Source organism: Anomaloglossus baeobatrachus, chromosome 2, assembly GCF_048569485.1.
Source record: "Anomaloglossus baeobatrachus isolate aAnoBae1 chromosome 2, aAnoBae1.hap1, whole genome shotgun sequence".
In the NCBI taxonomy this organism is placed as follows: Eukaryota; Metazoa; Chordata; class Amphibia; order Anura; family Aromobatidae; genus Anomaloglossus; species Anomaloglossus baeobatrachus.
In genome coordinates, this window is record NC_134354.1 from 566981898 (window position 1) to 567006957 (window position 25060).

At 48.7% G+C, this 25060-nt stretch overlaps 1 protein-coding gene across 1 annotated transcript in view; it reads right to left on the minus strand.

Annotated features, from left to right (window-relative positions):
• IPO5 (importin 5) overlaps positions 1 to 25060 on the minus strand; it is a 187682-nt gene that overhangs the window by 147836 nt on the left and 14786 nt on the right. The window contains exons 2-9 of the mRNA XM_075336731.1: positions 21604 to 21684; positions 20527 to 20719; positions 15003 to 15105; positions 13721 to 13817; positions 13288 to 13392; positions 13077 to 13199; positions 12876 to 12996; positions 12709 to 12796 (exon numbers count right to left, since the gene is read on the minus strand). Of these exons, the coding sequence (XP_075192846.1) occupies positions 12709 to 12796; positions 12876 to 12996; positions 13077 to 13199; positions 13288 to 13392; positions 13721 to 13817; positions 15003 to 15105; positions 20527 to 20719; positions 21604 to 21684 (911 nt within the window). The remainder of the gene's footprint in view (positions 1 to 12708; positions 12797 to 12875; positions 12997 to 13076; positions 13200 to 13287; positions 13393 to 13720; positions 13818 to 15002; positions 15106 to 20526; positions 20720 to 21603; positions 21685 to 25060) is intronic.

A 25060-nucleotide genomic window follows, 5' to 3' on the forward strand; every position in this document is an offset into this window, starting at 1 on the left:
GCGCATACTGAATACAGCTTTGGAGCCTTGCTCCTCGTGTGAGACATGCTACTGGAGTGGGGGCTCTGTCCAGAACGACCCCCAGAGAGTATATACAGAGGTCCACAACCAGAGGTTGTGGCTTACCAGACCGCTGGAGCGGTGTTGTGTGCCCTCCAGATCCCGAAGCCCGGACCCCCAAGCACCTCAGCAGGGATGCTGCAGACCAGTGCTGATCGCAGGGAAAACGCTGAGAAAATGGCCGCCGGAGCGAAGAGAGGGGGCGGGACTTACTCTGGTAGCGGGATCTGGAGGGCCATAGAGATTTACAGGGGAGGAGACATGTACTCAGTGAGGAGTGTCCCTCCCCTGTGCAGAACGGCCGCTGGGCGGAGCCGCGCTGTCCCTCTGCATGAATGACATGCGAGGGCAGTGAAACCGAAACTAGGCCTCCGGCGAAGCCGGGGCCTAAATTTGAGCGGTGCGGCCGGCGCGCAGGCACCATCGGCGCGGTTCTCAGGCGACAGCCAGAGAACCCGCCGGAAATGTCATAAAACACATTAAGCACACTCTCCCACAACAATAAAGTACAGGGACCCCCAATATATAAACGTCTCAGGTACTTAGCTTGCTGAGACGCAGGGTTCCAAGTCCCTGGGGATGAGTGCTCCGGTCCAGCAGGATCCTGAAGGGCTGCGGATGGAGACCGGTCTCCTGCAAAGCATGGAGAACCGTGCTGGCTCCCACTTCAAGCCAGAGCCCAGGAGGGATGGTGAAGGAGCACGGCATGTAAGGCTCCAGCCTTGGAATCAACCTTAACAGCACTGCGGACACAGTGGGGTGAGAAGGGACATGCCGGGGGTCCAGACGTGGACCCGCTTTTCTTCAAACTCTTTCCAAAAATCAAAAATCAGATGAGAATGCATGTGTGGATGTATGCCTCCTGAACACAAAGCGATGAACTGGCTAGATCTGGTTCTCAAGGGGGTGTATAAGCTCAGAGGGAGGAGCTACACTTTTTAGTGTAGTACTTTGTGTGTCCTCCGGAGGCAGAAGCTATACACCCATTGTCTGGGTCTCCCATAGGAACAATAAAGAAAAAAGCCTCGCGTCGTTTGAGTCTTTGGGGGGTTTGAGAGAAAAAAAACTGACTCGGGGGTCGGGTCCGAAATTCTACGTGGTAACCGGAAGACACAAGGTCTCTCACCCATTTGTCATCTGAGGCGGCAGCCCAGATGTGTTGAAAGAGCCACAGTCGACCTCCTACAACGAGTGTCTCTTCCGGGGTGCCGAAGGAGTCATGAGGGGGGAAAACGTCGTGGACGAGTCTCCCTATTCCTGGACTGTTTCGGTCTAGGCTGACATGACGAAGTGGGTTTCGGGGAGAGCTGAGGTGGTCGGTCCCTGCGTAGTCCGCGGCTAGTGGCGGGGACAGAGCGGGATGTCGACCAACCAAATGAGTTCCGAAAGGAGCGGAACGAGGACTGTGGACGTCTGGTGAAGGTCGTCCTGAACTTCAGCTGGGGGAGGGAGGTACTCTTTCCTCCCGTGGCATCAGAAATGAGCTTGTCCAGACGTTCGCCAAACAAATCGGTCTGGAAAAAAGGGAAGGCCCGTGAGAGACTTCTTGGAGGCAGAGTCCACTCGCCATTGTCGGAGCCAGAGAGCTCTACGGATGGCTATGGTATTTGAGGTGGCAAAAGCTGCGCAGGTAGCAGCGTCAATGGAGGCCTGCATGAGGTACTCCGCAGCAGCGGCAATTTGAGCTGTTACCTCTGTGAAGGTATGAGGGAACTGGGATTCCTCAAGCGAAGTGTTAAGGGATTCTGCCCAGACCGAGATCGCCTTTGCTACCCACACAGAGGCAAAGGAGGGCGAGAGGGAGGAACTCGCAGCCTCAAAGGCAGAGCGGGCGAGGTGCTCTACCTGTCTGTCTGTCGGGTCCTTAATGGAGGAACCATCGGGTAAAGACAGGAGCGTCTTTGTGGCAAGGCGGGAGACCGGGGGGGGGGGGGGGGTCGACCGAGGGCGGATCGGTCCAGCCCTTAGGGGCAGGTGAGGCAAAAGGGTACCGGGACTCCATGAGGTTACGGTTACCGAAGCGCCTGTCAGACTTCTCCCTTTGCTTTGTGAGGATATCCTGAAACTCTGGGTGATGAGCGAAAACCTTTTGGGGTTTCCTTGCCCTCTTAAAGGAGACCGCATGGTCAGTGGTAGTGGATGGGGGATCCTCCACATGCAGAGTTTGGTTGATTGCTGCTATAAGGGAGTCTATTGCAGCTTGATCATCTGGGGAGGGTGAAATCAAGGAATCATCCTGGTACAAACAGCATTCTCCCCCTCCTCCGGCTCTTCAGAAGCCGTGGAGCGTGTGGGAGAGCCTGCCCAGTGTGCTCCCGAGGGAGAGCCATGGGGGCAATGAGAGAGTGCTGGAGACACCCGGCCGTGTGCTCTTTTTCTGATCCCTGCAACCGGTGAAGCATGGGCCCGGATTACCTCAGAAGGCCCCTCCATAGGGGTATCCTCGGGCTGCGTTCCGTCCAGGGGCCCAGAAGGGTGTGGAGGACGACATTGCATAGCCAGCACCAGGTTCTGTGACAGTTTTTCCATGGATTGGGACAGAAAACTGTGCCCATTCCGGTGGGCTGGGAGCCCTAGGCTCTGGGCTGACTGTTGCGGCGGTGGTGGGGGGGTCTTGGGGGGCTATAGGGGCACAGGACTCACAGAGAAGAGGTGTGTTTACGTGGTAGCTCAGCGTGGCAGGCAGTGCAGGCTGAATAATAGACTATGTGAGCCTTAGCACTCTTAGTACCCTTAGAATTCTGCATGTTCCTAATAGGAGTATGCCAGGAGGGGGAGCAATGATATGCAGAGCTACAAGTGAAGCAGTGGGAAGCAAGGATTGTATTTGCTTCTGTGTACCTCACCAGAATCAGCCGATGGCCCTGCGTCCTCAGGAAGGAATAAGCCCGCTCTGTGGAGAACTTCGCGCGCTTTCCTGGGGGGCGGGGCTTAGCGCTAAAAGAGCGCCAAGAAGAAGTCAGTGTGCCCCCCTGCTGTCGGTAGTAAAAAAACCGCGAGAAGGGAGCTTCTGTGACAGTTTTTCTCCCCCTCCCTCCAGTCAGCACACAGCTCGCCACCGGTAGATTATCTCTGCAGGATTCCCTATAATCAGCAAGAGACTCCCCCTCCTCCAGCCAGCACGCAGCTAGAGGGAATAAACACTGAGTTCATGAGCCCTGGGAGCCCTCCCCCCGCCACCGGTAGATTATCTCTGCAGGATTCCCTGCAATCAGCAAGGGACTTTCCCCTCTTCCAGCCAGCACACAGCTATGGTGGCAATAAAGACTGTAAATTCAGCAGTCCTGGGAGCCTTCCCTGCACCGTCTTTCTCCCTTTGTCTGGGAAACCAGTCAGGGGAGATCTCACCTTAACACTGCCTCAGTCCAGGCAGTGGAATAGCAGAGTCAGCTTGCTGTGTGCGGCCACACAGTGCAATGTATCAACTCAAAGCCTGCAAAGAGGAGCTGAGGAATTGTGCCTCTGCCCTGAGCTCTGGAAAATCGGTCTTTGTGGGACCCGTCGTCCTATAAAAGGCAGCCCAGGATCCAGCGTCGCAGGAGGGGGTACGTGGAGGCGACACTCCGCGTTCCCGCCCGTTGATGGTATTGGGAGATCGGTCCCTAGGGGAAACCGTCGCCCTCAAAAAATAACAAAACCTTGAAAGGATGTGCCTCCTACAGACACTAAGCTAAAGAAGGGAATTTTGTTTACTTACCGTAAATTCCTTTTCTTCTAGCTCCTATTGGGAGACCCAGACAATTGGGTGTATAGCTTCTGCCTCCGGAGGCCACACAAAGTATTACACTTTAAAAAGTGTAACCCCTCCCCTCTGCCTATACACCCTCCCGTGCATCACGGGCTCCTCAGTTTTGGTGCAAAAGCAGGAAGGAGGAAACTTATAAATTGGTCTAAGGTAAATTCAATCCGAAGGATGTTCGGAGAACTGAAACCATGAACCAAAAGAACAATTCAACATGAACAACATGTGTACACAAAGAACAACAGCCCGAAGGGAATAGGGGCGGGTGCTGGGTCTCCCAATAGGAGCTAGAAGAAAAGGAATTTACGATAAGTAAACAAAATTCCCTTCTTCTTTGTCGCTCCATTGGGAGACCCAGACAATTGGGACGTCCAAAAGCAGTCCCTGGGTGGGTAAAGGAATACCCCAATAAAAAGAGCCGACAACGGCTCCCTCTTACAGGTGGGCAACCGCCGCCTGAAGGACTCGCCTACCTAGGCTGGCATCTGCCGAAGCATAGGTATGCACCTGATAGTGTTTCGTGAAAGTGTGCAGACTCGACAAGGTAGCCGCCTGACACACCTGCTGAGCCGAAGCCTGGTGCCGCAATGCCCAGGATGCACCCACGGCTCTGGTAGAATGGGCTTTCAGCCCTGCAGGAATCGGAAGCCCAGAAGAACGGTAGGCTTCAAGAATCGGTTCCTTGATCCACCGAGCCAAGGTTGACTTGGAAGCCTGCGACCCCTTACGCTGGCCAGCGACAAGGACAAAGAGCGCATCAGAACGGCGCAGGGGCGCCGTGCGAGAAATGTAGAGCCGGAGTGCTCTCACTAGATCTAACAAATGTTAAGATCCCATGGTTCCAGCGGCCTCTTGTAAGGTGGGACTATGTGGCAAACTCCCTGCAGGAACGTGCGGACTTGCGGAAGCCTGGCTAGACGCTTTTGAAAAAATACGGATAGCGCCGATACTTGTCCCTTGAGAGAGCCGAGAGACAACCCCTTGTCCATTCCGGATTGAAGGAAAGAAAGAAAAGTGGGTAAGGCAAACGGCCAGGGGGTAAAACCCTGATCAGAGCACCAGGATAAGAAGATCCTCCAAGTCCTATGATAGATCTTGGCGGACGTTGGTTTCCTGGCCTGTCTCATAGTGGCAATGACATCTTGAGATAAGCCTGAGGACGCTAGTAGCCAGGACTCAATGGCCACACAGTCAGGTTGAGGGTCGCAGAATTCAGATGGAAAAAAGGCCCTTGAGACAGCAAGTCTGGTCGGTCTGGGAGTGCCCACGGTTGACCCACCGTGAGGTGCCACAGATCCGGGTACCACGACCTCCTCGGCCAGTCTGGAGCGACGAGGATGGCGCGGCGGCAGTCGGACTTGATCTTGCGTAACACTCTGGGCAGCATTGCCAGAGGAGGAAATACATAAGGCAGTCGAAACTGCGACCAATCCTGAACTAATGCGTCTGCCGCCAGAGCTCTGTGATCTTGAGACCGTGCCATGAATGCCGGGACTTTGTTGTTGTGCCGAGACGCCATGAGGTCGACGTCCGGCGTCCCCCAGCGGCAACAGATCTCTTGAAACACGTCCGGGTGAAGAGACCATTCCCCTGCGTCCATGCCCTGGTGACTGAGAAAGTCTGCTTCCCAGTTTTCTACGCCCGGGATGTGAACTGCGGAGATGGTGGAGGCTGTTGCCTCCGCCCACAGCAGAATCCGCCGAACTTCTTGGAAGGCTTGACGGCTGCGCGTGCCGCCCTAGTGGTTGATGTACGCGACCGCCGTGGCGTTGTCCGACTGTATGCGGATCTGCCTGCCCTCCAGCCACCGATTGAATGCCTTTAGGGCTAGGTACACTGCCCTTATCTCCAGAACATTGATCTGAAGGGAGGACTCTGTCGGAGTCCAGGTTCCCTGAGCCCTGTGGTGGAGAAAAACCGCTCCCCACCCTGACAGACTCGCGTCCGTCGTGACCACAGCCCAGGATGGGGGCAGGAAGGATTTTCCCTTCGACAGAGAAGTGGGAAGAAGCCACCACTGAAGAGAGGTTTTGGCTGCCAGAGAAAGGGAGACGTTCCTGTCTAGGGACGTCGATCTCCTGTCCCATTTGCGGAGAATGTCCCATTGGAGTGGACGCAGATGAAACTGCGCAAAGGGGACTGCTTCCATCGCTGCCACCATCTTCCCCAGGAAGTGCATGAGGCGCCTCAAGGGGTGTGACTGGGCCCGAAGGAGAGAGTGCACCCCAGCCTGCAGCGAACGCTGTTTGTCCAGCGGAAGCTTGACTATCGCTGAGAGAGTATGAAACTCCATCCCGAGGTAAGTCAGTGATTGGGCCGGAGTCAATTTTGACTTTGGGAAATTGATGATCCACCCGAACCTCTGGAGAGTCTCCAGAGCAACGGCCAGGCTGTGTTGACATGCCACCCGGGAGGGTGCCTTGACCAGGAGATCGTCTAAGTAAGGGATCACCGAGTGGCCCTGAGAGTGCAGGACTGCCACAACGGATGCCATGACCTTGGTGAAGACCCGTGGGGCTGTCGCCAGGCCGAAAGGCAGTGCCACAAACTGAAGGTGTTCGTCCCCAATGGCGAAACGCAGGAAGCGTTGATGCTCTTGTGCGATCGGCACATGGAGATAGGCATCCCTGATGTCGATTGATGCTAGGAAGTCTCCTTGTGACATCGAGGCGATGACAGAGCGGAGGGATTCCATGCGAGAACGTCTGGTTCTCACATGTCTGTTGAGCAAGTTGAGGTCCAAAACGGGACGGAATGATCCGTCCTTTTTTGGCACTACGAACAGGTTGGAGTAAAAACCGCGACCCCGTTCCTGAAGGGGAACGGGGATCACAACTCCTTCTGTCTTCAGAGTGTCCACCGCCTGAGCAAGTGCATCGGCTCGCTCGGGGGGCGGAGATGTTCTGAAGAAACGAGTCGGAGGACGAGAGCAGAACTCTATCCTGTAACCGTGAGACAGAATGTCTCTCACCCATCGGTCTTGGACATGTGGCCACCAGGCGTCGCCAAAGCGGGAGAGCCTGCCACCGACCGAGGATGCGGTTTGTGGAGGCCGAAAGTCATGAGGAGGCCGCCTTGGAGACGATGACTTAGACCGCCATGCAGAAGAGTTCCTCTGGCTCTTCTGTGGCCTGTTGGACGAGGATGATTGGGATCTGGCTGAGGGCCGAAAGGACCGAAACCTCGCCTGAATTTTCCGTTGCTGAGGTCTTTTTGGCTTGGATTGGGGTAAGGACGAGTCCTTTCCCTTAGATTGCTTAATAATTTCATCCAATTGCTCGCCAAACAATCGGTCGCCAGAAAAAGGCAAACCGGTCAAGAACTTCTTGGAAGCAGAGTCTGCCTTCCATTCGCGCAGCCACATGGCCCTGCGGACTGCCACCGAATTGGCGGATGCTACCGCTGTACGGCTAGCAGAGTCCAGGACGGCGTTCATGGCGTAGGACGAAAAAGCCGACGCCTGAGAAGTCAAAGACGCTACTTGCGGAGCAGAGGTACGTGTGACCGCTTTAATCTCAGACAGACAAGCTGAGATAGCTTGGAGTGCCCACACGGCTGCAAAGGCCGGGGCGAAAGAGGCGCCTGTGGCTTTAAAGATGGATTTCATTAGGAGCTCTGCCTGCCTGTCAGTGGCATCCTTGAGCGATGAACCGTCAGCCACTGCTACTACGGATCTAGCCGCCAGTCTAGAGACTGGAGGATCCACCTTGGGACATTGAGCCCAACCCTTGACTACGTCAGAGGGGAAGGGGTAACGTGTCATTAAGGCGCTTAGAAAAGCGCTTGTCCGGAAAAGCTCTGTGCTTCTGGACAGCATCTCTGAAGTTTGTACGTTTGGGAAACCTAAACTGGTGTTTCTCCTGCTGTGAAGCCGACTCCTCCACAGGTAGAGGCGGGGGAGATAGATCTAGCACCTGGTTGATTGACGCTATAAGGTCATTTACTATGGCGTCCCCTTCAGGTGTATCAAGATTGAGAGCAACGTCAGGGTCAGAGCCCTGGGCTGCGACCTCTGCCTCATCCTCCAGAGAGTCCTCAAGCTGAGACCCCGAACAGCGTGATGAAGTCGGGGAAGATTCCCAGCGAGCCTGCTGAGCCGGTCTGGGACTGCGGTCCGTGCCGGAGTCCTCCACGTGATACCTAGGGGCCACCCCAGGAGCATGCAACGGCGCAGACCGAGAGGGGCCTGGGGACGATGACCCCGCAGTGCCCGGGGCCTGTGTAAGGGCCGGTCTGGACTGTAAGGCTTCTAGTATCTTAGCAGACCATTTGTCCATAGACTGAGCCATGGATTGTGAAAGTGACTCAGAGAGTTTCTCAGCTAAAACTGCAAACTCTGTCCCTGCCGCCTGGACAGGGGAGGCCGGCGGTTCTACCTGGGCCGAGGGTCCCACCAGTGCCCGAGGCTCCGGCTGAGGGAGTGCCACAGGGCCCGAGCATTGCTCACAGTGAGGGTAGGTGGAACCTGCAGGTAGCATAGCCGCACAAGAGGTACAGGTTGCAAAATAACCCTGTGTCTTGGCACCCTTGCTCCTTGTGACCGACATGCTGTTCTCTCCTAGGAGAGTAATCACTGAGGGTATATAGCCAAAGGCTAAACACTGCGGCCGAACCTAGAAAATGTATAATAATATAATATAATATAATATAATATAATATATATATATATATATATATATATATATATATACACATATACATACACACACACATATACACAGTTCGGCACCCTATGGGGACCAGCACCGTGTGACCGGTGTGGCTTACCGACCGCCCAGAGCGGTGTGTGTTCACCAAATCCCCTGCCTTGGGTCTCCCAGAGCTGCAGCCAGAAGTCCTCCACCGGCAGAATGTGCTTAAAACATGGCTGCCGGCGTTCTAAGGGGAGGAGAGAGCCGTGGGCGTGATCAATAAAGTGCGGGAATCTGGTGCCCCAGAGTGATGAGTGAGGGGGGAGGAGGACACTAAAGTATGCTCCAGCCCTCACAGTCGGCGTCAGGCCGACCGTCCCGCCCTTACCCCTGACTGGCAGGCCCGGGGGCGGGAGTTTAATGCACTAGGCCGCAAAAGCCGGGGACTAAATTTAATACCGCGGCCGGCAAGCAGGCGCGGTCGGCGCGGTAGTCCCGATCGTCACACGAAAACAGCAGCCGCTGCAGCGTCTGAGACCAAGTGCTCCATGCACCGTCCCCAAGGGGACACAGAGTACCTTTATGATGCAGGGCCTGTCCCTGATGATACTCAGTCTCCTGTCCGTCAGAATCCCACAGGGGCTGCGGAGGGAGCCCGGTCCCAGTGCCTGGATGACCGGTTAGGATCCCACTTCTCCCAGAGCCTCTAAGGGATGGGGAAGGAAAACGGCATGTGGCTGCAGCCTTTGTACCAGCAATGGGTACCTCAACCTTAACAGCACCGCCGACTTAGTGGGGTGAGAAGGGAGCATGCCAGGGGCCCTGGGGCCCTCTTTTCTTCCATCCGATATAATCAGCAGCTGCTGCTGACTAAAATGTGGAGCTTGAGTGAATGTGTGCCTCCTTCAACACAAAGCATAAAAACTGAGGAGCCCGTGATGCACGGGAGGGTGTATAGGCAGAGGGGAGGGGTTACACTTTTTAAAGTGTAATACTTTGTGTGGCCTCCGGAGGCAGAAGCTATACACCCAATTGTCTGGGTCTCCCAATGGAGCGACAAAGAAACTGAGGTTGCCTGGCCCGGCCAGGGGGTGTTTACTGCAGACGAGGAGCTAATGTCTTTTGCATCTACTTAGTGTCCTCCTATGGATAGGCAGCATAACACCCATGGTCCTGTGTCCCCCCAATGAGGCGTCAGAGAAAATGCGGATTTCCCTGCGGAAAAATCTGCAGCATGTGAATTATTCCTGCGGATTTCTCCGCAGGGTCCCATACTTACCTGCCTTGATAGCAGACACTGGAGTCACTTCCTCTAGTGCAGAGGAGCGCGGTGGAGCCAGGTGCGGGCAGCATAAGGTGAGCGGGGCCTGCATGAGCTCCGGTCATGTGACATCCGGAGCTAGTTCAGGCCCGCTCACCTTTTCCTGCAATGTGCAGACAGACACGGACGGAAAGTGAAGTGCTGCGTGATGGAGGCATGTATGAACTCACCAATCACTCCAGCACTTGTTCTGCATTGAGGATGCAGTGCCGAAGCCATGGTACTGTATCCTCAATGCAGAACAACCGCAGCATATCCGCAGGACATTCCGCAATAAAACCGCAGCATGTAAACAGACAAAGTTGTGCTGCGGTTTTCTGGGAGCTCCTGCGGAATGTCCTGCGGATATATCCGCAGGACACTTTCCTCGTGGGCACATAGCCTAAAGGTCTGTAGTGAGGGAAAAAAAAAAATTTTGGACATCACCTACAGTAGATCCCTACCATATGCTGTCCGTTTTTAAAGGAATGCTTCTTGATAGAAGACTTTTTTTTTGCAACTGATGAAACTCTGACCAAACTGATTGTAAAAAATGTCAATGAACAATCCAACACACTGATCAAAGACACTATGGAAACTTCGACCATTTTTGACATCTGAATGAGGCCCAGTGAGATTTTCACGTTTGAATCAGAGCTTTATTTGTAAGCAAATACTAGGAATGAAACCTACAGAGAAAACTAGTAGAAAAGAATGAGTTCACATCCACTGCTGATTGAAATTGGTCTAAGGCCATAATTCCACAGTGGTTTCTGTGTAGCTGATGCCACCAGACCCCATTTACTTACAATGGGATCCATCAAATGTGCACCATTTTGATGGTTGAAAGAAAATAAAAAAAGCTCTATATACAGAACTACTTTTTTCCATCAAATGTTATGAAGTCTGAGATGGCTAGGTTTAGGTTTACCTCTCTGGACCTGACATTACCTCCCTACTAACCAGAATCCCACAATGTGTCTGCAATTTAATCCTTTTTCTCTCCTCGATTCTTAAAATTGAACATGGACAAAACAGAATTCATTGTCCTTCCTCCCCCTCCTCACTCAACCCCCCACCTTACATATCCATCAATGTCAAAGGCTGCTCACTTTCCCCAGTGCCACGTGCTCGCTGCCTGGGAGTAATCCTAGACTCTGAACTCTCTTTCAAGCCACACATCCAAGCCCTCTTCACCTCCTGCCGCCTCCAACTCAAAAATATTTCCCGGATCCGTGCATTCCTTTCCCAAGAAGCTGCAAAAACCCTAGTACATGCCGTTATTATCTCCTGCCTGGATTATTGCAACCTCCTGCTCTGTGGCCTCCCTTCTAACAGTCTCGCACCCCTACAATCTATTCTAAACTATGCTGCCCGACTAATCCACCTGTCCCCCCGCTACTCCCCGACCTCTCCTCTCTGCCAATCCCTTCACTGGCTTCCCATTGCCCAACGACTCCAGTTCAAAACTCTAACCATGACCTACAAAGCCATCCACAACCTGTCTCCTCCCTACATCTCTGACCTAGTCTCCCGGTACTTACCTGCACATAACCTTCAATCCTCACAAGATCTCCTTCTCTACTCCCCTCTCATCTCCTCTTCCCATCATCGCATCCAAGATTTCTCCCGTGCCTCCCCCATACTCTGGAATGCTCTGCCTCAACACATCAGACTCTCGCCTACCTTGAGAAGCTTCAAAAGGAACCTGAAGACCCACCTCTTCCGACAAGCCTACAACCTACCATGACCCTCAGTCTGATACAGCGCCGCACAATCAGCTCTACCCTAACCTACTGTATGCTCACCTATCCCTTGTAGACTGTGAGCCTTCGCAGGCAGGGACCTCTATCTTCCTGTACCAGTCTGTCTTGTATTGTTTATGAATATTGTACTTGTCCCTATTATGTATACCCCTTTCACATGTAAAGCGCCATGGAATTGAAGTCGTTATATTAATAAATTAATAACAATAATAATAATAATAACAATAATAATAATAACAATAATAATAATAACAATAATAATAGGACACAGCATTTTTCTTTTGTTAGTCTTAAAATAGAGGTGCTTTGCAATTTGCAAGGTAGGGTTCAATGCAAGGAAACGGTAGAAAACCCAAAGATCGTTTAATTTTATATTAAGGCAATCTGTCAGGTTTTTGCTATGTAAGCTAAAGAAATCATGCTGTTAGGCTATGTGCCCATGCTGCGGAAAATGCGCGGATTTTGCCGCGGATTTCTCGCGGAAAAGCCGCGGATTTCCCGAAAATCTGCAGCTCAGGCACTTCCCAGCCATTTCTATGGCATTTTGGAAATGCTGTGCCCATGCTGCGGATTTTTCCGCAGCGGATTTCGTGCGGATTTTGATCCGGAAAAATCTGCAACATGTCAATTATTGTTGCGGATTTTCATCCGGATTTTGGCTTTAAAATTGGGGAAAAAAAAAAATCCGCACCAAATCCGCACCTTTGAAAAGGTGCGGATTTTGCGGGAAAGCTGCAGATTTTGATGCAGAAAAATGCGCAGCTACATTCTCCCGTGGACACATGGCCTAAAAGTTAAAAATCAACTATGCATCTCTTATCAGCATGTGTGCAGTTGTTTACATAATCTAATGGCTTTATTACCCAGTGATAATTACTAGACTAGAAACTCACATGCAGAGTAGTCAGCTCCCAGTCAATATAAAATCTCTACTGAGAGCCTAGTGTAGCCAGGAAAGCTCCCTGGGATCAGCTACATGCTTAAAACTCAATTCTTTGATTGTGGCAGAACGGCTGCACCCAGTAATCTATATGATAGACCATTGGATTCAGAACCTCCTTGCCTACATTATGTTTCTGTCAGAAACCTGCTGAAACATTTCCTTTAATGAAAAAACAAGCTTCATCTCAAAATGATTATAAAGTATGCACAATCAATTTTAATAGTTACCATTTTAAAGCTGCCTATGCAATAAGCATATAAGAATACCTGTCAAAATCATCATCTTCCAATTCATCAGCGTTAGACCAGTCTTCATCATCTTCCAAGTCTACCATCATTGCCAGCATCTGTGGTACTGACATAAAAAATAAGAATGTTTCTACCTACAATCCAGTAGATTCTACTCAATAACAGATAGAAAGGGGATTACTTACTAGCTTGGGCAACAATACTCGTATGTTTCCTTAACATAGCTGCTGCGGTCTCGGAAAGGGTGACAATAACCTCAAGTGCCAGTTGTCTTTGCATGTTGCTCAAGTTGGTATCTGCACATAACTAAAAAAAAAAAAAAAAAAAATAATAGCAAACTAACCAATTCTTTATCACATAAATAAGCTTTTAGGGTTTGGACCTACCTTCAAGCTTAACTGCAATGTTGCTTCCAAGTGAGGCCTCAAATATTTCGGAACTGTATCTGCTATTTCAACCAAAGACTTCAGGACGGAGTCATCATTCTGATAACAGGACTCGTTTACTGACTAAAATGAATGAGAAGCAAATTACATTCAAATTATTTAAAGCTTACAATTAGAAGGATAAAAGAGTATTCTTCAGGCGAGGTCTCACCTGCAGGATGCCAGGTAATAAATCAGCAAAGTGCTTCAGTAATGGAACATTGTGTTCATTGGCCAGAACAAATGCACCAGCAGCTCTAGAAGACAGTGTCCTGATCTACAAGTGAGAAAGGGCAGCATATATTATTCCAAAATATTCATAGCTTCCTCATGAGTTTATTGGCAGAAAAGCGAATACACAATGCAGAAAGCTAAAAATAAAGACGGGAAAAAAAGAGCCTTCTAGAAACCGCTTTACAGAATAGGTAAAATACTTGTATAGTGCCATTTATAAAAGAAAAAGTTTGTTTACTATGTAATACTAAATTATATATATAATATTTACATATATTCACAAGATATAGCTCTTGTAATATTAAACAGCTATAGTTTGGCTGACATCTTGAATAAACATCTGGATATAAAAGGAAGATATAGGTAATTACCTCGGGGTGGCTCTGGTCTTGCATGCACTGTACAAGCATTCTTTTGATGACTTCTAGGTAATGTTGCTGTTGATTTCCAAAAATGCCAGGAAAATTCCTAAGAAAATATAGCTAGGATTGAATCATTCAACTATATTATACAAAGACCAGTACAAAAGCATGACGCTAACCTGCAACTAAAGGCCCCTTTCACACATCAGTTTTTTTGCCATCAGTCACAATCAGTTTTCTCGACGGATCGGTCGCAGATTGTGGAAAAACTGATGCGACGGATCTGTTTTTCGATGGATCCGACTACCTGGGGGCTAAATAATACTTGGAGCATGCACAGTTAAAAAAAGGAATCAGTCTCCAGATTCCGTCATTTGACAGATCCTGCACAAATAGGCTTCAATTCTACCAAACGACGGATGGCGATGGATCTGTCGCTGTCCGTTTTTACTTTACTGTGGCCGTTGTCTCCGTCCGACTGACGGACATTTTTCGACGGATCCGTTGGACGGATGAAACGTGAGGCCATCCGTCGCGAATACAAGTCGATGAAAAAAAAGTGGTTCCAGCGGCATCAGTCGCCGAATCAGTTTTTTTTCTTCAAAATTTGACGGATTGTGACTGATGGCAAAAAACTGATGTATGAAAGGGGCCTAACATGGTAAGGCTATGTTCACACACTGCGTTTTTTACCTGCGTTTTGGGTCCGTTTTGGGTCCGTTTTTGCTGCAGAAATTTCTTGAGAAATTCTTGTAACCTTTCTGTAGACATTCCCCAGCAAAACCTATGGCAAAAAAAATTAGCTGTGCACACACTGCGTTTTTTTCTTAAGAAAATTCTTTCAGTAGATTTTCTTAAGAAAAAGAATGAGCATGTCACTTCTTTTCTGCAGCTAACTGCGTTGTTTGCCATAGATAATTGGCACAATAACGCAGGGAGCAACCAGCGGTAAAAACGCACCAAAAACGGACCGAAAACGCACCAAAAACGCACCGAAAACGCGGCAAAAACGCAGGTGCGTTTTTTAACACAGGTGCACTCTTAAGAAATTTCTTAAGAAAAATCATTTTTCTAGTGTGAACATAGCCTAAGCCATATGAAGGTTCAGCCAATTATATTTGAGGAGAATAGCATTAAAGTAAAGCTGCACCGTTCACTATCGTAATGACCGCAAATTCTAAAATGGTTATTTAAATGTTTTTACACAGTATGATTTTGCACAGTCAAAACTTACACCTCACTGATAATACAGGTGCCCTTTAAAGTTGTCCTAAAGAGAAATATGACATACCAGAAAATATGCAAAGCAGATTCACGAAGCCCCACATCCTGAGAGTTCACAGAGTCAAACAAGAACTTTAATGCTTCAGGCCACTGGTTATTGCCATCATCATCTGACAAAAAGAAAAAACAAACATCTATATATATATAATTGCCTTATTTTGTCTGTCTGTCTGTGTCATGCTCCAAAATTGTGTCCTTACGGTGACACAAAGCTGATTGGCCGCTGGGCTCGCCATGGCCCCGCCCCCCCCACGGATTGGCCTCTCGCCCCAGCTCTCTGCAGGCCCCGCCCCCCCTCACGCAATGCACGCTCGCTCTGGCCCAACTGACACGGAGCTCTGACTCCCAGGTGAGTACACACACACACATCAGATCACACTCACTCTCACACATCACATCCACACACTCACAACATCCTGGGATATCGCTTGCTTCTACACCGGCTCTGTCACGATCCCAGCAGCGCCAGACATAACCTTGCGATGCTGGGATCTTGACGGAGCCCGTGAACGCTGGTAACCATTATACACATCGGGTAACTAAGGTTCCTTGGTTACCGATGTGTATCATAGTTACCAGTGTACACCGGCTCCGTCACGATCCCAGCAGCGCCAGACATAACCTTGCGATGCTGGGATCTTGACGGAGCCCGTGAACGCTGGTAACCATTATACACATCGGGTAACTAAGGTTCCTTGGTTACCGATGTGTATCATAGTTACCAGTGTACACCGGCTCCGTTACGATCCCAGCAGCGCCAGACATAACCTTGCGATGCTGGGATCTTGACGGAGCCCGTGAACGCTGGTAACCATTATACACATCGGGTAACTAAGGTTCCTTGGTTACCGATGTGTATCATAGTTACCAGTGTACACCGGCTCCGTCACGATCCCAGCAGCGCCAGACATAATCTTGCGATGCTGGGATCTTGACGGAGCCCGTGAACGCTGGTAACCATTATACACATCGGGTAACTAAGGTCCCTTAGTTACCCGATGTGTATCATAGTTACCAGCGTACACCGGCTCCCGGTACACATGTGCAGGGAGCCGGCATTATACTCCTCTCCCCCCAGGACTACTCCTCCTATTACAGTCCTCCTATTATACTCCTCTCAGTATAATAGGAGAACTATTATAGCATGGGGGATGTAGCACGATGGGGGGTGCGCAGCATGGGGGATGTAGCACGATGGGGTGCGCAGCATGGGGGATGTAGCACGATGGGGTGCGCAGCATGGGGGATGTAGCACGATGGGGAGTGCGCAGCATGGGGGATGTAGCACGATGGGGAGTGCGCAGCATGGGGGATGTAGCACGATGGGGAGTGCGCAGCATGGGGAATGTAGCACGATGGGGAGTGCGCAGCATGGGGAATGTAGCACGATGGGGAGTGCGCAGCATGGGGGATGTAGCACGATGGGGAGTGCGCAGCATGGGGGATGTAGCACGATGGGGAGTGCGCAGCATGGGGGATGTAGCACGATGGGGAGTGCGCAGCATGGGGGATGTAGCACGATGGGGAGTGCGCAGCATGGGGGATGTAGCACGATGGGGAGGTGCGCAGCATGGGGGATGTAGCACGATGGGGAGTGCGCAGCATGGCAGATGGAGCACGATGGTGGGTGCGCAGCATGGGGGATGTAGCACGATGGGGGATGTAGCACGATGGGGGGTGCGCAGCATGGGGGATGTAGCACGATGGGGAGTGCGCAGCATGGGGGATGTAGCACGATGGGGAGTGCGCAGCATGGGGGATGTAGCACGATGGGGAGTGCGCAGCATGGGGGATGTAGCACGATGGGGAGTGCGCAGCATGGGGGATGTAGCACGATGGGGAGTGCGCAGCATGGGGGATGTAGCACGATGGGGAGTGCGCAGCATGGGGGATGTAGCACGATGGGGAGTGCGCAGCATGGGGGATGTAGCACGATGGGGAATGTAGCACGATGGGGAGTGCGCAGCATGGGGGATGTAGCACGATGGGAAGTGCGCAGCATGGGGGATGTAGCACGATGGGGAGTGCGCAGCATGGGGGATGGGGCACGATGGGAGGTGCACACCTCCCCCCAACACACACACACACACAGGGAACCACAAACACCGCCATACACAGACACCCACACACACAGACAACGCTGCACACACACAACACCAACACACAAACACCGCGGCATACATAAATATACGCACATACCGCACAACACACACATTGCACAAAACATACCTCCCCCCAAAACACACCACACCCACACAAACCGCGCAACACACACACAACGCGACAGACAACGCACCACACATACAACACCGCTCTTACCCCCCGCCACACCCAGACAACACCCAGAACATGTACAGCGCCCTACACAAACACCATCATATAATATATATATATATATATATATATATATATATATATATATATATATATATATATATATATATATATATATATATATATATATATATATATATATATATAACAAAAATCATACATGAACTAGACAATACGTAAATTCTAGAATACCCGATGCGTAGAATCGGGCCACCTTCTAGTTATATATATTCATATACTGTAAATTACTCAACCCTTTCTTCCCCAACTCTGACATTTGAGGTACTAAATGTTTGGCATAAAGAGCCAGCACATCAAGGGCACGCATGTGTATCAAACCGGGCTTTTTGCAAGAGCATATACCATTTAGCACACCCAAAGCAAGCGAGAGTAAGGGATAGGAGCTGTGGTGATGATGAAGAGTGACTGTAGGATAGAAGTCCAATGCATATCATGTTTCCTGGTGACTATGACATGTGCTCATACTGTGCTACTACGTCCACCGTGTTTGTGTCTTCCCCAGCAGTATGTAGAGATTATCTTCCTCATCAATGGAGCTTAAGTCTTGGAAGAGTAGTTACCTGAAGTGAGTGTTCCTCACTACTGAGTATTTGGTGCAGCAGAAAAAAAATTAATCATCCTCCAAGGCCTCCAGGACCAGTGTTGTCACACAGTCTGTCCTCCCTGAGATTATAGGTCTGCCTATGCTGGCGAGATTGTGGGCACTTAGTCTATCCTGGCTCTTGGAGTTCGATATTTTCTCCAGTTATAGTCTCAGCAGACTTAGGTAGCCATTTCTATGAGGTGATTATATCCTATATACTATAAGTGGGCAGTTAAGGGCAAATGAAGGGTGATGAGCAGAACTTGTGTGCCTCCATAATTATGGCTTTCTTTGGTTTGATAGGTTGTGCTCATAAAAAGTGGAATTTCTCCAGGATTTTTATATTGTCAAGGAGACCTTTCTCAGCAGGGGATTGTAGCAGTAGATCATATGCATAAAGACACAGTTCTGTGTCATGGAGGGTGAGACCTGGTGCCAGGGAGGATTCCAGTGATGAGACCTCATTGATGAAGAGCTGAAGAGTGTTGAACTTGGGCTGCAGTCCTCCCTGACTAAATGGCTCTGCTAAAAAAATAAAGCCATTCTACGCCCATTCACCCTCACAGTGCAGTGATTTAAAGAATAGGCACATGTATCACACTGAGTTAAAGGTCTTTTTAAAGTCCACAAAACAGACATCTCAAAATGATTTGTGTTCTAGACGTGGATGTGGAGGAGGCCGTAGATACGGTCCAGAGTTTAGCATGAATCCTGATTGGCTTTTGCAGAGAAAGTTTGTGCTGGGCGAGTCAGGTGGGTGTTAGGACACCTTGCTTTCAGGTATGAGGGAAGTAGTTGGCACTCAGCACACTTTTAGGCCTGTTTCACACGTCAGCGAAAAACAGACTTTTTTTTCACTGATGTGTTAAAAATGCATATGTCCCTCCATGTGCCGTGATTTCACGGCACATGTGTGTTCTCCATGTGCTACCTGTAATCCGTACTTGTAAGGCTGCTTTCACAGTACGTTTTTTTAACATGCGTCATGAACGTTTTTTTGCTGCAAAAGCATATCCTGCTTTTACAGCAAAAAAAACGCATGCAAACGCATGTGTTATTTTCCAGGATGCTGTCACTAAGTTTATGGGCGGGCATTGGAGTCATGTGATCGGGAGTGAGGGGAACTGAACGTGAGACTGGGAGCTGACATCTAACAGCTGTGGAGGCTCGTAACCAAGGTAAACATTGGGTAACTTGCTTGGATACCGGATATTTACATTGGTTACGAGCGTCTGCAGCTGCTAGGAGCCGGTTCCCTGCACACGTAACCAAGATAAACATCGGGCAACTAAGTCCGCGGTTACCCGATGTTTACCTTGGTTATGAGCATCCTCCGCTCTCAGGCGGGGGAGAGTGGAGGGATAGAGAGGGGTGGAGGGATAGAGAGGGGGGGGGGGTGGGAGAGGGAGGAGGGGGGGGGGGAAGAGGGAGGAGGGGGGAGGGGGGAAGAGAGAGGGAGGAGGGGGGGGGGGGGAGAGAGAGAGACTGATCACCGGAGGCTGGTTTCCGGGCATGCTCAGTAGAGCAAGCAGCATCCTGTCTGTCTATCAGCATGCCAGCGTTCACATGCTGTTTAGTCAGGATCCAGCAATTTGCAGTATTTGGACGCAGCTCAAAAAACGCTACAAGTACTGTTTTTGAAAAAAGTTAAAAAACTGCAAGTCGCTGGATCCTTACTATAACGCACGCAAACGCATGTTGACACGAGTCCATTGCAAATGCATTGAAATGAAAACGCATTTGCGCTGGATCCGCTTTTGCGTTAAAAAAACGTTCATGACGGATGTTAAAAAAACGTAGTGTGAAAGCAGCCTTATCCGTGATAGTGCATGCAGATCAGGTACTCTAAACTCACCTGTCCCCGCTCCTGCTGTCCATGGTGCTGAATCTCCGGCTCTCCTGTGTCACTGCTGCTGCTACTTCAGGGTCGGCAATGCATATTCATGAGAGTAATTAGCCGGGCTAGAAGCAGCAGCGGCAGAACACAGCATCGCTGGAGGAGGGGAATATAAAAAGCTTTTTATTGCAAAGATATGTTTTTTTCTGGTACGTGTTTCACGGATCACACCATAGTGTGGTCCATGGGACATCAGTGATGGCAGAAAAAAAACAAAAACAGACTTGTCTGTGAGGAAACACAGACAAACATGTACACCACACGGAAAAACGGTCAGTGAAAAATCACTGATGTGTGCGCAGACCCATCATTCTGGTACGTATAAACACTGCCACAGACTTATCAGAATCACTGACGTGTGGACGAGGCCTTAAACAGTTTAGCTATTGCTTTCTCCCTCTCTAGCCATCTATTTATCTATACACATCTACAAGAATGGTTATAAAACTTTTTTTTAAGACTCGTTAGTTCTGAAGAGTAGGAAAAAAAAAAAAAAAAAAGATATGGCAAAGTGATCTAAAATTTGCTGAAGTGGTAAAAATATTTTCATGCAAAATATTGGTGTACAGTAGGTGGTGCAAGTAAGAGGTGGCTCATAAGTGCACAATATTTGGATATGACATACAGTTTCTAGTCACGTGTACAACTGGTAAATGCAAACTTTGTTGAAAAGAATAGTTCCCACAAAAACCTTACCAATCAAGTTTCTAGCCAATTCTGCAACAATATCACAGATCTTTTTCCTCATACTGGACTGAGCTTCCAACTGAATGACTAGTAGTAGTTCACTTTTAATAGCATTCTGCACATCAGCTGGAAGAGATGGATAGACTTCTTCAAAGGATGACGACAAGAGGCGTCGCAGTAGGACAGCCGCCATTTGCCTGGCCTGAAACATAGCCACAAATAGATAATCAGTATTTGAAATCCACAGCCATGTATACAATGACTGTGAATGTTGACAGTAATTGTCAGCTATAGCACCCCGATTTTATCAGGGCTGTGGAGTCGGTAAGCCAAACCTTCGACTCCGACTCCGACTCCTCAAATTCTCTTGCACCGACTCCGACTCCGGCTCCGACTCAGACTCCTACATATATTGCTTATAGTTAGGTGAAAAATTTATTGTAGTACATGAATATGTGTATGTGAACATCAGACATTTAATAATTTTTATGATACAATAATCAAGATATTTGGATAGAACATAAAATATATTTATTGGAATACAACTTTAGAACACAAAAAACTGTAATAAATTGTAAATATGTAATACACTATGTAATATACAGTAGATTACATATATATCTTGTGTGTGTATATACACTGTATATATATATATATTATATATATTACATATTTACAATTTATTAGTTTTTTTGTGTTCTAAAGTTGTATTCCAATAAATATTTTATGTTCTATCCAAATATCTTGATTATTGTATCATAAAAACAATTAAATGTCTGATGTTCACATTGTACTACAATAAATTTTTCACTTAAATATAAGCATTATACTAAATGTTGTTATTTAGTAAAATATTCAGCACATTCTGCATTGCACTCCTGTCCCCAATTTATTATATATTTTAGGAGTCGGAGTCGGTGCATTTTATACCGACTCCGACTCCACCAAAATGAGCTCCGACTCCGACTCAGACTCCACGACTCCGACTCCACAGCCCTGGATTTTATAAGTGTCTAATCCAAGAGAACAAATAGACAATTAGGACGATGTTCAAGTAAATTCCAGATTTGATGTTTTGAAGTTTACCTCTTCAGCCGCTGCGGCATTTCGAACAGCTTGTAAAAGAAAAGTGATCTTGGATGGACCAGGGATGCCGTCATAGGTTTCCTGCAAAATAAAATCATTATCTGTCTTTATATGTTTCATAAAACTAGCCAAGCATTCTTTATGCTACACCATTACCGTACCGGCCATTAACAAAATTGGATAAGGCTAAAGTACCAGCGAATCAATATCAAAATCTAGTGGAACAACATTGAGTACTAGCAACTAGAAAATCTGTAAAGCCGAAGAAGAAAACTATAGTATTATAATATTAAAATTGTAAAGTCACTTTCACAAATTAATTTTACTTTTTCCAGATAAGGCTACTTTCACACATCCGGCTTGAGCTCTGCGGCTCAATCCGGCTGTGCAAGCTATGCAACGGATGCGGTGAAAACACCGCATCCTTTGCATACGTTTTTTTACATGCGGCCAGTCCGGTTTTTGCCGCTTGCGGCAGGCTACTGAGCATGCGCAGTGGCAAAAACCGCATGCGGCGACCGGATGCGGTTATTGCCGCATCGCGCCGCATCCGGCCGCCATAGGCATGCATTGAAAAATGCGCCGCATCGGCCGAATGCGGCGCAATGCGGTTTTTTTGCCGCATGAAAAAACGTGCCAGGCAACGTTCCATTCGGCCGCCGCATCGGCTAAATCTGCCGCATGCGGCAAAAACCGGATGGAACGCAAGGCCATGCGGCACAATGCGGCACTAATTAAAGTCTATGCAGGAAAATCGCAACCGGCAGCAAAAAAAACCGGTTGCGATTTTCCTGCAAAGTGCCGGATTGTGCCGCATAGCAAAAACCGGAGGTGTGAAAGTAGCCTAACTGAATAGCATTTTGTGGACAGGAGAAACAGTAGTTCGGTCTCATGTACACAGACATTTCTCAGCAACATACTGAAAAGAGTTGTACTGCGGCTGACATCGAGGTTCATGAGGCCTCTATTGTACCTTCATACACTTCCGATTTCTAAAAGGATTTTATTCATCCAGAATCCAAAGAAAATAATAATTGTGGCAAAACAAGAGTGTGTAGGCCTGTACTGAGGCACTAAAAACACGATCCTAATACATGCTTCAGGTATTTTCTACATTGAAGGGTTTATCCCAAGACAACCTCTATAGTCATACCCCTCTAGGGCACAGAGATTCTTGGATGGGCGCATTTAATATTCCTATGAAGAATGCATGGCCAGATGCAGCTGTCAGCTCTGGAGGACCTGCAGACCCTTTACTGATGATGTTCACTGGCTGTCCTAGCAAATACCACACAGATTATGAAGCCAGTAATCACTCAGAATTATTCAATGAGATAACTATGCAGAAATTAAAGTACCAGGAACACAAGTCATTTATGACCTTAAAAGTGGCCAAATAGTAGCATAATCCTTTATGATTATCCAGGGACACCACAACATTAGCAAAAGTAAATGGAATAATGAAAATCCATGCGATTCACCAACACCTTCTGTATTCATTTCTAAGTTTTAAAGATCTCAATCTACCCTTTTCATATGATAGATCGGTATAAAAATATATACTTATCCGAGTCCTGTCTGCACAGGTACAGTCAGTGCACCCTTCTCAGGTACTGTAGCTCAGCTTAAAGGGAACCTGTCAGGTCTCTTGCCCTCCAATCCAGAAGCACTTACGTCTGCATGTCCATATTTGCTTCCTAACCATCCTTTTATAACATTCTCTTAATGGAAAAAGAAAAAAAAAAGCATTACCACCTCAGTTTTTCTTATTCAAATTAGGCTTGTGACTAGTTGCAGGGGTGTTAGTTCCCCAGACTAGTCAGCTCTTTTTCCGTGTTATGCCCCTATGGGTGTGATATGATTTCCAAGAGCGAGTGACACCGCCAGCTCGTGGAAATCTTGCGCATACACAGGCATGTTCCAGCCACGTCAGTGCACCTCAGAAGCAGGGTGGACAAGTCCTGGCCTCCAAGGTCACACTGTGCATGATCCAGAGTCTTCTACACTTCCAACACCTCTGAAGTCGGAAAGTGTACACCCGGCTACAGAGGCACACTGCGTATGACCGGAAGTGCAGAAGACTTTGGACCATGCGCAGTGCACCCAGCTTCAGAGGCACACTGATGTGGCCAAAACGAGCCGTGCCCATGCACACAATTTCCAGGAGCTGGTGGAGACACTCGCTCTTAGAAATCATGATACCATGGAAAAAGGGCCCACTGGTCAGGGGAACTAACGTCTCTGCGACTAGTCACAGGCCTATATTGAATAAGAAAAATGGAGGTAATAAATGCTTTGTTTTAAAAAAAAAGTTATTTTAGAGAATGTTATATAGGGCTGGTTAGGAAGGGAATTTGGAAATACAAATGTAAATGCTGCTGGCTTGGAGGACACAAGGGACCCTTTAAAAGAAAAGTGAATGAAAGCAGAGCTGCAACACCCTGAAATAGCTACTATACAGCACTGTGCTATTCGGCTCCATTCAGTGATTACATTCGGGAGCCATCAGAGCAGGAAACTGATCGGCACCATCTTGGATGGAGAAGAAAATATACAACTGATCAACCAAAATGAAGCTTTCTATATAATTAGGACAATAATCAATTTGTCATCTACAATGATAATGTCAGCTTTGGCAGCATGTGACTCTTCCCATTTCCTTATGCAGAGAGCTTGGCTCAGCACTGACATTGTGGTAATGACATTTCTAGAGTTTTTGCATGCTACATTCCATCTACAATGAAGCAGATCTGCAGACAACAACATTATCTTCCTTAAAAAGTCCTACTTCCCCCTTGCTATTTACTAAAATTATCCCACTCCTATCACAGCAATTTTGCCTTTTTATATATTACCGTATTTTTCGGACCATAAGACGCACTCCCCCCCCCCCCCAAATGTTGGGGGAAAAGTGGGGGGTGCGTCTAATGGGCAGAATGTAGGGCATGGCTGCAGGGAATGAGGGTGCTGCGGGTCATCGGAGGCACGAGCAGGCAGCAGCAGCGCCTGCCGTGACCACGTGGGCCCGCTCATTACATATGCACGCCCATCCTCCCGCCCATCTCTCAGCGCTGAAGCCGGGGATGATAGGTGGGCGGGACGATGGGCGGGGACGCGTGCATAATTAACAGCCGGCCGTGATCACCCCTGGCAACTACAGCCTGGAGTGATTATGCTCGGCTGTATTCATTGCCCCCCGCGCATCATCATCAGCGCGAGGTGCAGTGAATTAATGTACTCACCGTTCCCCTGCAGCACCGAGATGTCCTCCAGTCTGCCTGCCGCGCTGTGTGGACTGGAGACTAGTGGTGCTCACAGCGATGATGTCATCGCTGTGCGCAAGTGTGTCTTCACAGCCGCGCCGGCAGACTGGAGGACAATACATCGCACGTTTATTTTTTTGTGTGTGCCGCAGGATGGGGGTATATGAACAGGATGATGGCATATAGCAGGATGA